The sequence below is a fragment of the Lithobates pipiens genome, unplaced genomic scaffold, assembly GCF_037356315.1.
Source record: "Lithobates pipiens isolate NorthernLeopardFrog02 unplaced genomic scaffold, aLitPip1_a1.2 Scaffold_22, whole genome shotgun sequence".
Classification (NCBI taxonomy): domain Eukaryota; kingdom Metazoa; phylum Chordata; class Amphibia; order Anura; family Ranidae; genus Lithobates; species Lithobates pipiens.
Window position 1 is genome coordinate 99,767,109 of NW_027507784.1, and position 18,567 is coordinate 99,785,675.

The following is an 18,567-nucleotide window of genomic DNA, read 5'->3' on the forward strand; positions in this document are numbered from 1 at the left end:
TGTGAATATTAGCGCTACTGTTTTATTCACTTGAAATCACGTATTTATATATTATTTATAAGTGGCAGCTGGAGATTTACTTTACATTTCTTCTCTTTGTGCACAGTGGTGATGTAAGAAACAAAAGGGGTGCTATTTTTTCTTTTTTACTATTATTTTTTCAGCGCAAAAAATAAAAACGGCAGACATGATCAAATATCACCAAAAGAAAGCTCTATTTGTGGGGGAAAAATAAAAGGACATCAATTTTGTTTGTGTACACGGACGCGCGACCATGCATTTGTCAGTTAAAACGCTGCAGTGCCGTATAGCAAAAAATGGCCTGGTCATTAAGGGGGTAAATCCTTCTGGGGCTGAAGTGGTTAAAAAAAACATTGCAGCACAATTTTATTTTTCTTGTTCAAACTTTTTTTTAATTAGATATTACAGCAGAAATTAATTGATGTGACTTTGTACATTTCCTAAGCTAACTAATACATTAAATGGTGGTTGGATGTGGAATCTGTTTTATTAGGTGGTTTCCTAGGTCTATCATTTCACAATCCTGCACACTCATATTTCCTGAACATGACTATGCACATAGGAAATCCTATGATCTGATGATACTGGTAACCACCTGAAAGCAGCTATTATGGCAAATATAGGAAAAATAGACTTTAATCTACTTAGGTGTTCATTAAAATTAGAATATAGATTTAATGCTCTAAAATAAATCTTTCAGAGCACTAGCTACAATGGAGACCAGTACAAATCCATGGTAGTTTATGGAGGCTCGCTGTACAGCCCCAGCAAATACTGAAGAAAGAAGCAGGGTACGGGTTTCTAGATTAGTTTGGTATAAGGGGCTATGGGGGTTTTCTAATGTAGCTTTTTCCTAAAAGTGAACTAGTCGTGTAAAGGTACATTTTAAACCTTGCCAATAAAGGGCGCAAAGCCTGTCTGTTAAATAGATGGGTTACTCACCCAAACACTGCTGTACTTTACTGTCCACCCACTGTTTGTTTTTTTGCCTGTAAAGTGGTGATCCTGGAAAACACCTGCTGGGGATGCTGGAATACTCCTCCTCCCAGCCTCTCACTCAGACAGCTAGATGTTTTCACTGGTTGCCTAGAGTCTGCTCCCCTTCTTCTTCTTCTTCTTCTTTTTTTTTTTTTTTTTTAACAAGTCTTTTTTTTTTTTTCTTGTTTTCTCCCTGATCTTATTATGTGGTATATATTTACTGCAGGCAAAGAATGGCATTCGTGACCTGAAATACTGTGCGCTGGAACCTGATTGGATTCACTTCCATCCAGATGCATCTGAAAGAATAATCCATGTTGGACCGGATCGGATCAGGTGAGGAAAGGTGTTTGGAATCCTCCAGGGTATAAACACTGAATATTTTTCCGTCTGGTTATTGCACAGTCGCACTGTAGATTTCCGCAACATTTATGGTGAAGCGTTTTTAGCTAGCCACGACTTAACAGTCGTTTGTACACTTTCATGCTGTCTCTTAAATGCCAATCACACCAAAGACTGGTTTAGATGCCCCCATGTTGGAATTATGATTTGGGACCACAATTGTGCAGGCTAACTACTTATGTCATAAAGTGACCATTTTGTAGTCCCTCTGCAGCCACTGTCATGAATAGTAGGGGTGCAACGGATCAAAAAACTCACGGATCGGATCGTTTCTCAGATCAGAGTCACGGATCGGATCATTTTTCGGATCAGCAAATAATTGAATTTGCAAAAACCTTTGAAAATTCCACCACCATATAGTCCCCACTGTAATATCCACAATCTCTCTACTGTAATATCCACAATCTCCCCCAATGTAATATTGGCTGAGCATGGATGGTTATGGCTGGGTATCGCCGAGTATGGCTGGATATTAGAGTATTGGCAGGGTACGGCAGAGTATGGAGGGATGGCTGTGACTACAATTGTCACAGAGGAACGCTGTGGGCACTATAGATGCAACCCACATCGCTGCTGCCACCCGATTTCTACCCTCCACTGTACAGAGAGGGGAGAGAGGAACCGGCGTCCTCGTGATTCCGGTTTGTTTACAGGTGATCGCTCCATTTGATGGAGCGATCACATTGCAAACACGGATGGGTGCACCAAGATGGCCGCCGCTCCGGAACTAGGCCAAAGCGGCGGCCTTTCCTAAGGCCGAGACCGCGGAGTGCTCCGCAGATGGCGGCGTGTGCCGATCCGAGCGGGGTGACCCGTTCGGATCGGTGCCGATCCATTGCACCCCTAATGAATAGACATGGTCAATGACGAGAAGAATAACATATCATACGGTGTTGCATGACTGCACAATTGCCAGTTAAAGCAGCGCAGAGTTGAATAGCAAAAAATGGCCTGATCATGAAGGGGTTAAACCTTCCGGAAGTCAAGTGGTTAAACGTATTGGACATTGTGACTGTTGGTCCTGATGTGTGCAACAAGTTTAGTTTTTTTTTTTTTGCAACATCTTTACTGTCTGGTGTTTGTGTTGTGACAAATGCATAATAAAATCCTGCCATATCAGTGATAAGATAAATGGAGGTAAAAAAGACCGCTTCCATGTTGGAGTAAATTGTGTTGCAGATAAAATTCTGTCTGAATCAATTCTTGCACACCTTACCAACATGTACATTAATCTGCCATAATTTGTACCATTTATTGGACTACCATGAATATTTCCAATGCTATTATATACTGCTAATGAATTTCATCGATTTATTTTAAGTGGTTTGGCAGTTGGACACACATGGATGGAATAGTAGGCATATGAATGTTTTTGAGTTTAATCTGACGTAACTTGCACAAAGGTATAGCACCATATACTGTAGATATATACATAAACCATATGTGATCAGTTTGCTGTAACAATCCGTTCCCTTTTTTTCTTTTTCAGAATTGGCTGTTGCCAAATAGAGTACTGCCCTTGTGTTACATAATTTTATGTGTTTACTTCTTTGGTATTTTACTGCAGTGTTTTACGGCTTAAGGAGCTGGAAAATGATTCATACCAATATGGTGTCATAGAAGAATTCAACATTCTAGCCATGCGAGACCGTACGGTAAGCACAATTTGTATATACCACCTGTACCAGTCTGAACATGGTTTTCACTTGCTAAAGGTGCAGAGAACAATACTGTAATGTCATTCAGGGGATAAGTCTATAAATGGGATTTTATTATTATTTTTTTCTCTAAGGAGCCTGGAAAACATTGCACCCATGATCAGTGGATTAGGAATGCAATGCCACACTCCTACAGACAGCCCCTGCACCTTTCTGTCCATACCTTTTTATATGGACAAGCTGCAGGACTCGTGAATGGACTACAAGGCTGCTAATAAGCGACCTCACAGTCCATTCAGAACAACAAGCCATTGGCTGCAATGGCTGACTGTAGTTGTAGTTTGTACATTCACAGGAAACTGAATGAAGCAGCCACGTGGGCAGAACCTCGCACGGCCGCAGTATTTTTAAATAGTGACAAGCGGGTGCAGGAAGCAGATCCTCCGCTCTGCTGTCACAGATTGGAACGGGCGAGAGGCTGTAGCTGCTGGAACATGTTTTGTGTTCCAACCTAAATACATGTGGAACATGCAACATGTGCCAAAAGGTGAACTTATTCTTTACCTCTTCAGCTCCGGAAGGTTTACCCCCTTCATGACCAGGCCATTTTTTGTGATACAGCACTGGGTTACTTTAACTCACAATTGTGTGGTCATGTGACGCTGTACCCAAATAAAATTGATGTGCTTTTTTTTTTTTATTTAATTTTTTTACCACAAATAAAGCTTATTTTTATTTTTTATTTTTTTAAAGGTTTTTGATCATCTCTACGTTTTTTTTTTTTTTTTGTTTTGTTTTTTTTGTGCTAGAAACCAAAGAAGACTGACAATTTTGAAATAAAAAACAATATTTTTTACTTTCGGCTATAAAACATACCCAATAGAAAAATGTAAATCAAATTTCTTCATCTATTCTGCTACATATATATATATATATATATATTTTAAATCCCAATAAGCGTATGTTAATTTGTTTGCGAAAAAGTTATACCGTCTACATGGGATATATTTATGGAAATGTCTTTTTTTGGTTTTTCTAGTAATGGCGTTGATCAGCAGTTTTTAACGGTACTTGCCCATTGCGGCGGACAAGTCTGACACTACGTGACACTTTTTGGTGACACCAATACAGCGATCAGTGCTAAAAAAAAATACACTGCCACTGTACTAATGACGCTTTTAGGGAAGGGGTTAACATTAGGGGCAATCAAAGGGTTAAATGTGTCCCTAGGTAGTACTTGCTAATGAGGGGGGGGCGGGGGGTTGAGTGGGGGAAGACAGAGATCTGTGTCCCTGCTAATCAGAATCACAAGATCTTCATCTTCCCCTCTGACAGAACGGCGATCTGCCTTGTTTACTTTGGCAGACTGCTGTTCTGTCTGCCTCGGGAACGATCGACGGGTCCCAGCAAATATCAGGTCTGCTGGACCTACTGATTGGCTCCCGCTGTGTCCAATTACAGCGGGAGCAGGTTGCCGGCGGCGCATGTGCGCCCCTGACCCAAGGAAAAATATCACATACAGGTACGTGATTTTGTGCTCAGGAGCTGCCCTGCCGCAGTATATATATGTGGGATGGCCCTAAAGCAGTTAAAGTATGAAAATGTTAAATAAAATTAACAAAAATACTTATCTGCTGCAGCATTGGTCTATTATTGCAGCTGTCCCCGGCTGGCACTGAGAACTGAGCAATCAAATGTGGTAACTCTCTACTCTGCCTCTTATTTATTGTTGGGAATCCCTGTCGAGAGTACGGCTCATCAGCCGACAGTGGACTTTAATACAAGTAAAAACTGCAAAAAACTAAAACAGTATATATCCTGTATGCATGTGATTAATGTGCTTGGATACGCATTGTATTATATGCAAACAGGAACATCGAGTCCACAATCTGATTGTTAGAGAGGAAGTCCACAATAATATTCCTTTAAAAAGGGTATATAAAAATATATCCTTAAAAATTATTATGTTTTTTTTTAAAACAATTGAGATAGTCATTAGGATAGTCATTAGGAAGAAGTGGGGGAGGAGAAGGAGGAATGGTGGTAATCCACTGTCAGGGCTTCCATCACTGGGGAACAGAGACCATGTTCCCAAAACTGAAAAGACAAGAGAGTGAGAAGAGGCACCTCTGGGTGCAGATTTTTAATATGCAGTAAAAATATTCACAATGCACTCACATTTCTGAAGTTAATAAAAGGTATGTAGTGTTGTCCCAAATGAGGCTGTTCTCGGTGTAGTCTATCCCTGATTTATTTTTTATTTTTTCCTGTCCTGTGTTGATCCTCAAACACCGCTGGATGTTGTTTCGGCCGGATGCAGTGGAGTCTGTCCTCCGCACGAGGCTTGAAGCGCACAAAGGTGTCCAGGCAAAGGGGATGACATCACCGGAATGCGACGCGTTTCTCGAGCGTGCAGGCTGTGGATAGTGCGAGCAGCCGCACTTCTTTCTCAAGCTGTTTAGACAGGGGCTGGTAAGATGGTAATATAGGGGCGGGGAAGGGGAGTGGTTATCGTCTAGATTGCCATGATTGGCTGTCACGTTGAGACGGGAGAGCAAAAAATATAGACAAGGGGGAGGGGGCGGGACATAGACAAAAGGACAAACTAGTCTTATTTAAAATGATTTAAAATGCATGCCTAATTGTAAGCATACCACAGTGCACTAAAACCACAGGTTAAAATAGGAAGAAAGGCATAAAATAAACTAAGTAAAAAGAATGTGTGCAGATGCATGTGTACATCTGCATCAAATCAAACATACCATGTACGGATTATCAGGGATAGGATGTACATCTACACATATGGAAGACTATGGTAGTATAATGGAGATGTCAAATTAAGTAATTCAATGGTTGTCTTTAAAACAACCATTGAAATAATTATTTAATTTGCCATGTGTAATTTGTATGACATGGAGGATTTGGCTCAGTCAGGGAAGGTAAATAAAGTGTTTTTGGTTACTTGTATGAAGCTTGTGCTTTACATAGTAACTGGATTTGGTACTTCACACTGTCGGACAGGAGCCTCAAGTTGTTGGATTATTTTATTTTTTAATAGTTTTTTTTGGATATAGTAGTTCATTCTTTAAACAAGTTTGATGTAATGAAAGAACACAATATTGTTTTAAATGTTTAAATATTATTATCAAAAGAGCAGAGAGCAGTTAATTTGCAGTCAGCAACCTGACACCCCAAAAACTCCATGTGTCAGTGAGTGACGGCTGCAGGGGAAAGGAGGGGGGTGCAGACAACAGTTGGGCCATGGGAACCTATGGGTGATGTTGTGGCTCCCTTAATTCCTATCTGTTATCAGCACTCCCTCCTCTCCCCTGAAGCCACCACTCACTGACACAGATGAGGTTGCCAGGCCAAAGAGTACTAAAAATATGGCAGTATACATATCATTTGTTTTTGTTTTGTTTTTACACAGAGCAAGCAGGATAGGTGGCATGGGGGGGGGGGGGGGGGTGTACATTTTTAACCGTAGTTACTGCTGGTCTGGAATTCCACTTTAATGCCTTTGGAATAACAGCCGTCTGGCAACTAGCATTTTCAAAACAAAAGTTGGGCAATGAGAGCCTATCTATCTTCAAATAAAAAATAAAATAAAATTTTTAATATTTTTATAGGTGAACAAGAAGGTTACCGTAACTGCATATGGGAGGTTGGTGAAAAGGCGCTATGATCAGCTGGATGATGATCCAGAACAAGAGGTAAATATTACTACAATAAACCTTCTCTGTTTATAGAGGATTTAAAAAAGTTATTAGTACACACAGTAGCTGTAACTCCTTGTGTTATATATGGGCTTCTACTGGGTGCTCTTGTTTCTCTGGAAGGCCAAAGACATCCTGTTGGATTCAATATCTTTTTCCTCATTTGAAAAAGTGATTTAGTTTAAAAAGTATTTGAGTTTTATGCTTCACCGGCCAGAACAGAGCCTACTGTAACTTCTACAGTGTACTTGTTTCACGCACCAAACACATCAGCTATACATGAAGAGGTGAATACAAAAATGTATTTTCTACAATAACTGAAATAAGTTTCTCAATAATTAACATAACTTTCTCCCTAAAATTCATTCATTCATTTTCCAGATTCAGTTACAAAATTAGGTAAAAATTATGATAAATGGATCTCTGAGTATTATCTAAAATGGCCAGTCAGTATAGTTCTATTAAAATAAAAAAAGTAAATTACCGTATATACTCGAGTATAAGCCGAGATTTTCAGCCTCTTTTTTGAGGCTGAAAGTGCCCCCCTCGGCTTATACTCGAGTCATCGCTGTCTGACTGCCCGAACAGCGTGTCGAGCAGACAGACAGCGGCCATTCTACCTTTCAAAAGCCGCGCCTCCGCCTGTGATAGGCGGAACACTCAATTTCCCAGCAGTCAGTGTTCCGCCTATCACGGACATCGGATGAGCCGATGTCCGTGATAGGCGGAACACTGACTGCTGGGAAATTGAGTGTTCCGCCTATCACAGGCGGAGGCGGAGGCGCGGCTTTTGAACAGGGGAATGGCCGCCAGGGCGCCGACGAAGAGCGGCGATCCTGGCATGGGACGACACGGAGGCTCGGGACGGGACGACACGGAGGCTCGGGACGGGACGACACGGAGGCTCGGGACGGGACGACACGGAGGCTCGGGACGGGACGACACGGAGGCTCGGGACGGGACGACACGGAGGCTCGGGACACAGGTAGGCTGGACACACAAGGCTGCACGGACACACACACACACACACACACACACACACACACACACACACACACACACACACACACATGGACACACACATGGACACACACACACACATGGACACACACACAGGGATGGACACACACACAGGGATGGATGGATGGATGGACACACACACACACACACACACACAGGGATGGATGGATGGATGGACACACACACACACACACACAGGGATGGATGGATGGATGGACGCACACACACACACACAGGGATGGATGGATGGACACACACACAGGGATGGATGGATGGACACACACACAGGGATGGATGGATGGACACACACACAGGGATGGATGGATGGACACACACACAGGGATGGACGGACACACAGGGATGGACGGACACACAGGGATGGACGGACACAGAGGGATGGACGGACACACACAGGGATGGACAGGCATATCTCACCCTCGGCTTATACACGAGTCAATAGGTTTCCCAGTTTTTTGGGGGTAAATTGGGGGCCTCGGCTTATACTCGGGTCGGCCTATACTCGAGTATATACGGTAGTATTTCATATATATATATATATATATATATATATATATATATATATATATATATATATATGTATGTATTTCATATATGTGAATATGTACATGTATTAGGAATAGAGCAAAACATTTTGACTCTTCAAAAATGGCTGATGCTCATAGCATGTTATACAGTTAACCTCTTCCTGTGCTTTTGTTCCTGGCCACACCAGACATTCGAGGCTGTAGTATATGAAGATGAGCTGGACTTGCTGACGGTGGTGGCTGTGACCCAAACAGACTCTGAAGGAAGAGCACATGTTAATCTACACTGCAATGAAACGGGCAGAGTACTGAAGAAGACCATACTCCAGGAATCCTGGGATGTGGTAAGATACGCATCTGCATCCATGTTTTATTTTCTGTTATTTTGTACTGCTGTAAGCAGTTTGCATTAAGATAGGTATCTACATACTTCTACATTATATTACTGGACTTCTGTTATGCTCTGCCCTATTTTTCAATTGGAACGTCATTAGTGGTTGCTGGATCGCTCTGATTAGTGAGGCGATGGGCTTCAGCTCTAAAGGCAGAACTAAATTTTAGCTTTAGGACACAAAATAAATACTCAAAAGTACAAAACTAAACCTAGGTTATCCTCTGTGCTACCAGCAATGTGTATATAAGCAAGCAACAATATACTATGATTGTTGCAGCTAGATCACTGACATGCATTCCTGCACCAACCAAATTTTATACACATGAATAAGTGCAGTGTCACACTATACCATCAAAAATAGTCACAAAAACTGTGAAAACATGTATCGTCATATATACATTTAGATATATGCAATAATCATAAATATCAGTGCTCAAATTGCATAAAGGACTGTGGTGCAGTATAAATAAATAAATTTAACACGTGTAAGGACCTCTGCGCTACTAAAAGTGACAAGTGCTTATATGAATGGAATTGCTGCAGAATCAAATAGCGATCACCAATCGCATAAAATAGGAATAAAAATTGTGCAAACAATGCAGATAATGCGCAAAACCTCTTGGTGAATTAATAAAGTCAAACAAATAACATATAAATTCTATAAAAAGCTGACTATATAAAGTAAAATAGTGTGCTCAATGCCAAAAAAGGGCTGACAGCCCATACGGTGCAAAACAGATCTAAAGTGCTAACAAAGTGCAAAAACTGGTGTCAGTCCAAAATAGTTCAAAAAAGGACATCCAAGTGAGTGAATGTGCTCTTGCCAACGAGATGACCACTGTCAGGCGTTGGTTACAATTCCACTGGTGCGCTCGCAGTGCTCTTACCTCATAGGCATTTAAAAGTGCCTTAAATGGGTGCTTTAGCCATCTGTGCAGGCCCTTGGATCCATCGTACCACTGTGCCAAATGCAAAGATGAGCGTCCACTAGAAGTATTGGATGAATACTCGCATAGATGAACAGTATCCACATGTAAAAATGAATAAGGCTCCAATAGTGTATTACCCCAATGAACAAAATAGTTTAATACGCTTAAAAAGTGGCTGCTTACATTCAACATATAACAAAATGGGCAGACAAATGGTACATTGGCGTTCGCCGCCGCCACCTACGTTACTTCCGGTATTGTGATGTTTACTTCCGGTCAACACTAACAACTTCCGGTTTGCGGCGATTGCCTGCTTGCGTCCACGCGTTACGTCACATACCCCGTGACTTCTTCAGGGAAAACTTGAATAGATGTTATTACACTGAAGACACAGATTCAATCAATGTGGTGATATATGGACATTTATTTATGCAATTTGAGCATGGATACTTATGATTATTGCATATTTCTGAATATGAAGATGCACATGTATTCCCTGTGTTTGTGACTATTTTTAATTCACTAATTTGAAGATCCTAAAAATTCATTGAGTGTTTGTTTATTGATATAAAATATTACACAGCAGTCATCATAGAAGCAGCTTTAACATATTTTGCACTAACCTAATTGCTCATAATCATCTTGGAAGTGCCTTTAACACATCTCGTAGTAACGCATTTACTCATAAGGCCTCCCCTAAACACATTAGTTCAAAACATGTTAAGACCCCTCTGAGATGACTGCTGTGTATTATTTTATACCAATAAACACTCGCTGGATTCTTGAGATCTACTGAAACATTGTCATTTGGTATCCTGATATTGTTGCAGTATAGGTTGCACTGCAGGCTGTGGCTTGGAAGGATGCCAGGGAATAGGTGCTTTCGGATTTCTCGTGTGATCGTAGATGATGTCCTTAAATCTATTTAGGATTTAGCTTTGCTAAGTCTGCTCAGCTGGATTTTTGCCTTTCATTTTCTGCTGCATTTCCCCATAGGCTAGGTCTGTCCTCTGGTACCATTCTCGCATCACACAGACCATTAGTAAATCAAACTATACAGATGATGCACTGTTTGTACCTGTTGTGCCCACCTATGGTTTTAAAACTTTATTATACTTGATATTTACATTTAGGATACAGGTAGAAATCCGTTAAAAACCTGAGCCTACAAGGAGACAATGCAGATGCCCGATAGGAGGAGAGAGCAGAATGACAGAGATGGGCTCATAAATGTGCTGCTTTTCCTTGCACTGTGTAATAAGACTAGGGGGGTGGGGAAAGGACCAGCAAGCCTTAGGTAGCCCATACACTGATCATTTTTTTTTTTTTTTTTTTTTTTTTTTTTTAGTTTAACCAGTGGGTTAAGCAAAAAATAAAAAAATGATCCGGTTCCCCCATCCACACATTTGATGTGGATGGGTGAAATCCTTCCTGCTGTGGTTTTGTATTCCCTGCCTTTGCAAAACAATGATCAGTGTAGCTGGCTTTAGCCAGCAGCACTGATCTCGCTGAAAAAACCCAACAGGATGGGTGTCCAACCATTCTCTTCATGCATGGATCAAAATTCAGCAGGTCCCTGCTCCAACCAGATGAATTTCTATCCATGTATGCCTGGCTTTACTGCACTACAGCAGAGAAAAGTGTAGCCCCTGAACGCATGCTGTTTTGTGTGCGTTCACAAAATGTGCAAAAAATGAGTGTCATCCTTGGCGTACAAATTATTGTTAATTGCACCTCGAACGCACCAAGAAAGGAGAGCTTTTTTTGCATGCACAACAAACACATGGTTAGAAATCACGCAAAGCTCGAAGCTCAAAAAGGTTCAGGAGCTTCTTTGTCGTGCGTAGGACAGCCCATTGAAATGAATGAGCTGCCCTACGCTTATAGCATACCAATATGCGAAGTATAACAAGTTTATGTGCGATTGCCTGATGACGCTCTACAGTAGTGTGAATGAGTGCTTAGGGAATAGTAGGTGGAGGGATGGAAGTCAGTTATGGTTTACTTTATAGTCTGTTTAGATCAGTTCTAACTTGTACTATTTTTGATTTCCTCTTCTGTATAGAGCCTGGATTATATTTACTAGTGAGATATTATCAAGTCTCATTTGAAGTCTAATTTTTGCATTTTTTTCTCTTTCAGACTCACAGCCACGCCTTAGTGTTTGATCGTGACACTCTAATACACATAGAGGAAAGGCCAAACCATAACTTTTCATGCTATGTTTACAAAATGCACTGCAACTTGGAGGATTAATGTTGGATATGAAAGACTTTTTAAACTCTGAAAACGAATGTGTGATCATGTTTGGTTTAGTATTTTGGTTCATAAAAGCAATAAATGTATATTTTTGGACAGCCAAGTTTTATCATTGAAATCCTTTACTGTCTGTTCTTTAAATCTTCGGGGGGATGACTTTAGAGTACAAACTGCAAATATCAAATAGGCTTTCTGCAATATATTATTGAAAAGTATACTCCAATCAAACATGGTATTCTTGCCTTAAAAATAAAGCACAGCTTTCATACATAATAACTTTATATTTTCATTCTTACCAACATACTATGCCCCTAGATTGCCTGTTAGATAAAACACTGTAGTTGCGAGTATACTCATCTCATCTCAAGATCCCTGGGTCTCACTATGGGGAAGGCATAGAGGCCATTGGTATCTATGCTATAAGCATTATCCTTTCTTGGAGCCCACCAAATGCATGATGGTCTGATTTTCTACGTGTTGGTTTTGGACCTCCATACTGATTCCCAGATAGCGAGAAAAATAATTTCTTTATCGTACAGCACGGGACACAGAGCAACCATAATAATGACTATATGGGTTATATGCCACCTACTGGTGGATGGACACTGGCAGATAGTCAAACATGAATTCCTCCCCTATATAACCCCTCCTACACAGGAAGGACCTCCGTTTTTTCGCCAGTGTCTGTAAGGTGGAATGGTTACTGATGTGATGCATGTGCTCTTGGCGCATACTTGAAGGTCTGGACGGTTCTATTTAGAATCACGATCTTCATTCGGATCCATTCAAAAAAAGCCAAAATGGATGGTACCCAAGCCTTATTGGAAGGAGAGAAGCTTCCTCAAGATTTTACCTGTAATGCAGCCTTATGGCGCTGAACCCTGTGCAGTGTTTGTTCTGACCAAGGTGCTTTCCTGCAGGGTGCTATACAGGTCCAGGGGAGTGGACCCCACATTAGGGGGGGCCCAGTCCCTGAAGGTCTTTTTATGACAAAGCTTGCTGTGATGGGTAAAGATTGGACTGTTCAGAGTCCTGCGGCAAGAATGGTAAGTCTGCATTTGTTTGCGGTTCTCTTTATAAAGATCTGACTGTCTGGTGTTCTCTCAGTAGCCCAGGCCCCAAACTTCAGAATAATGTACATTTGGTCTGCAGGAGCTTACTTTTGAGATGAAGCAGAAAAAGGCTGCATGACATGCATATATGCTAAACTAGTATGGGGCCAAGTGTAGTTGAGCAGGTGCAGCATAGTTTACATGCTTGTAAGCTTGTTGCCTAAATGCTTGTTTGAATAAACATGTTTTGCATAGATGTTGCATATATTCATGTGACATAAGCACGTTTGGAAGTACATGGGCGTCGGTGCACTTGAAGGAGTTGTGTCTGCAGGAGCTTAGTTTTGGGCTCCTTTTCACACTTGTGTGACTTTAATGTCGTGCGATTTTGCCACAACTTTTGATGTGATTTTTCAGTTAAGTGAAGCAGTGCCTGCGTAATCTTGAGGTCCATGGACCTAAAGTTGTGTTGAGGTCAGACAGAGTAAGGCAGGGGCTGCTTTGAAGTTGCTGCGACTTGAAGATGCACAGATGTGAAAGGTACTCTTTGGAAATCGTGGGGTACGACTTGTCAGGTGACCTTGCAGTCCCAAGATGCAGGACGGGTCGCACAGGTGTGGAAGAGGCCTTGGGCTGTTGAAGCTGCATTGGGTGCCTATGTATTTGACTAATCTTGACTATAACTAGTATGGACCAGGTGCAGCATAGTATACATGTTTGACAACGCTTGCTTACTTGCATAGGTACATGTTTGCAGAGGGCCCGGCCCGCCTGCCCTGTGGCCCTGTTCTTAACAAGCGGATGGTGCCCATCCTCCCAGCATACAGCCCCCCCAGGCTGGCCGCAACAGTGTGTTTGCGTGGATGTGTGTTGCGTAGACGCAGGTTTTTATAAGCGTGTGCATGGACACGCGCTTTCGTGTTTTGCCTATTGCTTAGACATAGGCTGCCATGTTTTCATATAGATTACATGCATATGTACTTAGTTGCTATATGCATTAAACTGCATATAAATGGGCTTATTTACATTAAACTGTATACATATGTGTTTATTTGCCCAGGAATACATACTAGGGATACACCGAAATTTCGGCCGCCGAAACATATGGGCCGAAAATGCCCTTTTCAGCAATTTGCCGAAAGAGAAAAACGTCCGATAATGGAGCCGAAAATGGGGCGTGGCCTAGGTGGCGCCCATCATGGGGGGTGTATAGCGCAGGAGAGCCACCTCCGCCGCCTGCTTGTTCACAGCACCGGGAACATCACAGCTTTCATTTCAATAGCTGTGTGTTCCCGGCCGCGCCGTCACACACAGCCCCTCCCCCTTGTCCGGGCACTTTGATAGACAGATCACCCGCAGGATTGGACGGATCTGACAGATCATCCGTCCAATCCTGCGGGTGATCTGTCTATCAAAGTGCCCGGACAAGGGGGAGGGGCTGTGTGTGACGGCACGGCCGGGAACACACAGCTATTGAAATGAAAGCTGTGATGTTCCCGGCGCTGTGATCAAACAGGCGGCGGAGGCGGCTCTCCTCTCTTCCCTGCACAGGCTGGCTGCAAAATGGGGGCACTCTGGCTGCAAAATGGGGCACAGGCACTCTAGCTGCAAAATGGGACACACTGGCTGCAAAATGGGACACGCTAGCTGCAATGGGGCACAGGCACACTGGCTGCAATGGTGCACACTGGCTGCAATGGGGCACAGGCACACTGGCTGCCTGCAATGGGGGACGCTGGCCTGCAATGGGGGACACCTCCTGTACCAAGTCCTCTGTCTCTGACCACCTCCTGTACCAAGTCCTCTGTCTCTGACCACCTCCTGTACCGTGTCCCCTGTCTCTGACCGCCTCCTGTACCGTGTCCCCTGTCTCTGACCGCCTCCTGTACCGTGTCCCCTGTCTCTGACCGCCTCCTGTACCGTGTCCCCTGTCTCTGACCGCCTCCTGTACCGTGTCCCCTGTCTCTGACCGCCTCCTGTACCGTGTCCCCTGTCTCTGACCGCCTCCTGTACCGTGTCCCCTGTCTCTGACCGCCTCCTGTACCGTGTCCCCTGTCTCTGACCGCCTCCTGTACCGTGTCCCCTGTCTCTGACCGCCTCCTGTACCGTGTCCCCTGTCTCTGACCGCCTCCTGTACCGTGTCCCCTGTCTCTGACCGCCTCCTGTACCGTGTCCCCTGTCTCTGACCGCCTCCTGTACCGTGTCCCCTGTCTCTGACCGCCTCCTGTACCGTGTCCCCTGTCTCTGACCGCCTCCTGTACCGTGTCCCCTGTCTGACCGCCTCCTGTACCGTGTCCCCTGTCTCTGGCCGCCTCCTGTACCGTGTCCCCTGTCTCTGGCCGCCTCCTGTACCGTGTCCCCTTTCTCTGGCCGCCTCCTGTACCGTGTCCCCTGTCTCTGACCACCTCCTGTACCGTGTCCCCTGTCTCTGACCACCTCCTGTACCGTGTCCCCTGTCTCTGACCACCTCCTGTACCGTGTCCCCTGTCTCTGACCACCTCCTGTACCGTGTCCCCTGTCTCTGACCACCTCCTGTACCGTGTCCCCTGTCTCTGACCACCTCCTGTACCGTGTCCCCTGTCTCTGACCACCTCCTGTACCGTGTCCCCTGTCTCTGACCACCTCCTGTACCGTGTCCCCTGTCTCTGACCACCTCCTGTACCGTGTCCCCTGTCTCTGACCACCTCCTGTACCGTGTCCCCTGTCTCTGACCACCTCCTGTACCGTGTCCCCTGTCTCTGACCACCTCCTGTACCGTGTCCCCTGTCTCTGACCACCTCCTGTACCGTGTCCCCTGTCTCTGCCCATCTCTTGTACCATGTCCCCAGTCTCTGACCATCTCTTGTACCATGTCCCCAGTCTCTGACCATCTCCTGTATAAAAATATTTTTTTTTTAAATATGTTTCGGTATCGGTTTCGGTTTTCGGCATAGTGTATTTTTCATTTTCGTTATCGGTTTCGGCACCAAAAAACACATTCGGTGCACGACTACTACATACATATGTGCTTATTGGTCTAGGGATACATGCATATGTTCTTATTGCCTTGAGCTGCATACACAGATGCATGAATGGCAAGAATACTTGTATACCTGCATGTTTGCATACCTGGGTACCTGCATACTTGCATACCTATGGGGTTGCGTAGTGGTAGACCAACATTGTCTAGGCCTGCATCCTTGTGGATCTGCATATTTGCCTAATACAGTCACTTTATTATGTATCTGTTTAGACTAGCTAAATGACTTAGAATGGTGAGGCAGGTACACAGACCTCTGGTTCAGTGGTCTGGCAATATTCACGTCTCCTGTTGGACGAATGGCATCCGGGTGATCTGAGCCACTGGCGCCTGATCTCAAATCAAGCCTGGTTAGTACTTGGATGGGAGACTGCCCAGGTTTGCCTAGTAAGTGAGGGAGGCATCTGAGATTGCTGTGTTTGAGAGCATCTCAGATCCTAAGATTTTAGAGCAGTCTGAGTTGGTTCGCTCCTTCCTTAGTCGGGTCAGTCTGCCTTGCGTTGGGTCTTGGAGCAAAAGTTATGGGCTAATTATTGCAAAATAATTAAATGGTAGAAGCTTCAAAACTGAATAGGGACATGTCTAGCTGTAGATCTCAATCCGCTGGGCATCCTTCTGTTTCAGACCTCTCTGCAGGTCTGTTTCCTTTTTTGTGACCATCCTTAAGGCTGGCCACAGCTTCTGAGGTTCACAAAGCGCCTAGGTCCAGTGCTGTACTTGCTAAAGACGCAGGGGGTGTCAATCTTGGTATACCTCAATAATTTTTGCACAGGAAGCAATTGGTCCAGATTTTCCTTCGATACATTTTGCAGTAGGAAGCTGTATCTAGGTCGAAGCACATTCCTTATATACAGTCCTACTCCTGATCTTGGAGAGGATCATTCTCTCTATCTGGAACTTGAAGATCCAGGCATTGGCTTGCCGGAGGGCTCTGTTCCTGGGGTGTTGCCCAGCTAAACATTGGTGGTTGATGGTTCGGAATCTAGAAAGGTTGAATTCTTCCTTTCAGGTATTGGAAGATAACTACCGTTGCCAGTTTCTCCGTTTGGTTTGAGGGTGGCTACAGTTCAATGGACTTTGTCTCCACAGGAGAGAAAACTGCCCATAAATATATTAGAGCTTTTGGCCAGTACACCTTGCTCTAGATTATGGTACAAACCAGTTGTGGGTTCTATCTGGAAAAGCCTCTGCAGGGGCATATACATTATCTCACAAATGTGAGTACACCCCTCACATTTTTGTAAACTTTTTATTAAATATTTTAATATGACAACACTGAAGAAATGACACTTTTCTACAATGTAAAGTAGTGAGTGTACAGCTTGTAGAACAGTGTAAATTTGATGTCCCCTCAAAATAACTCAACACACAGCCATTAATGTCTAAACCGCTGGCAACAAAAGTGAGTACACCTCTAAGTGAAAATGTCCAAATTGGGCCCTAAGTGCTAATATTTTGTGTGGCCACCATTATTTTCCAGCACTGCCTTAACCCTCTTGGGCATGGAGTTCACCAGAGCTTCACAGGTTGCCACTGGAGTCCTCTTCCACTCCTCCATGATGACATCACAGAGCTGGCCCACAGATGCTCAATAGGGTTTAGGTCTGGAGACATGATTGGCCAGTCCATCACCTACCCTCAGCCTCTTTAGCAAGGCAGTGGTCATCTTGGAGGTGTGTTTAGGGTTGTTATCATGTTGGAATACTGCCCTGCAGCCCAGTCTCCAAATGGAGGGGGATCATGCTCTGCTTCAGTATGCCGCAGTACATGTTGGCATTCATAGTTGCCTCAATGAACTGTAGCTCCCCAATGCTGGTAGCCCCATGACACTCCCACCACCATGCTTGACTGAAGGCAAGACACACTTGTCTTTGTACTCCTCACCTGGTTGCCGCCACACATGCTTGAAACCATCTGAATCAAATAAGTTTATATTGATCTCATCAGACCACAGGACATGGTTACAGTAATCCATGTCTTTACTCTGCTTGTCTTCAGCAAACTGTTTGCAGGCTATCTTGTGCATCATCTGTAGAAGAGGTTTCCTTCTGGGACGACAGCCATGCAGACCAATTTGATACAGTGTATGGTCTGAGCACTGACAGGCTTGACCGCCCAACCTCTGTAGCCATGCTGGCAGCACTCGTATGCCTATTTCCCAAAGACAACCTCTGGATGTGCCGCTGAGCACATGCACTCAGCTTCTTTGGTCGACCATGGCAAGGCCTGTTCTGAGTGGAATCTGTAATGCTTAACCGCTGTGTGGTCTTGACCACCATGCTGCAGCTCAGTTTAAGGGTCTTGGCAGTCTTCTCATAGCCTAGGCAATCTTTATGTAGAGCAACAATTATTTTTTTTCAGATCCTCTGAGTTCTTTGCCATGAGGTACCATGTTGAACTTCCAGTGACCGGTATGAGAGAGTGAAAGTGATAACACCAAATTTTAACACACCTTCTCCCCATTCACACCTAAGACCTTGTAACACTAATGAGTCACATGACACCGGGGAGGGAAAATGGCTAATAGGGCCCAATTTGGACATTTTCACTTAGGGGGGTACTCACTTTTGTTGC

At 43.8% G+C, this 18,567-nt stretch overlaps 1 protein-coding gene across 1 annotated transcript in view; it reads left to right on the top strand.

The window, feature by feature from the left end:
- Positions 1–12,040, top strand: part of DCAF17 (DDB1 and CUL4 associated factor 17) — a 75,313-nt gene extending 63,273 nt beyond the window's left edge. The window contains exons 11-15 of the mRNA XM_077447987.1: positions 1,226–1,335; positions 2,969–3,056; positions 6,689–6,772; positions 8,529–8,684; positions 11,806–12,040. Of these exons, the coding sequence (XP_077304113.1) occupies positions 1,226–1,335; positions 2,969–3,056; positions 6,689–6,772; positions 8,529–8,684; positions 11,806–11,919 (552 nt within the window). The 3' untranslated portion in view covers positions 11,920–12,040. The remainder of the gene's footprint in view (positions 1–1,225; positions 1,336–2,968; positions 3,057–6,688; positions 6,773–8,528; positions 8,685–11,805) is intronic.
- The last annotated feature ends 6,527 nt before the right edge of the window (positions 12,041–18,567 follow it).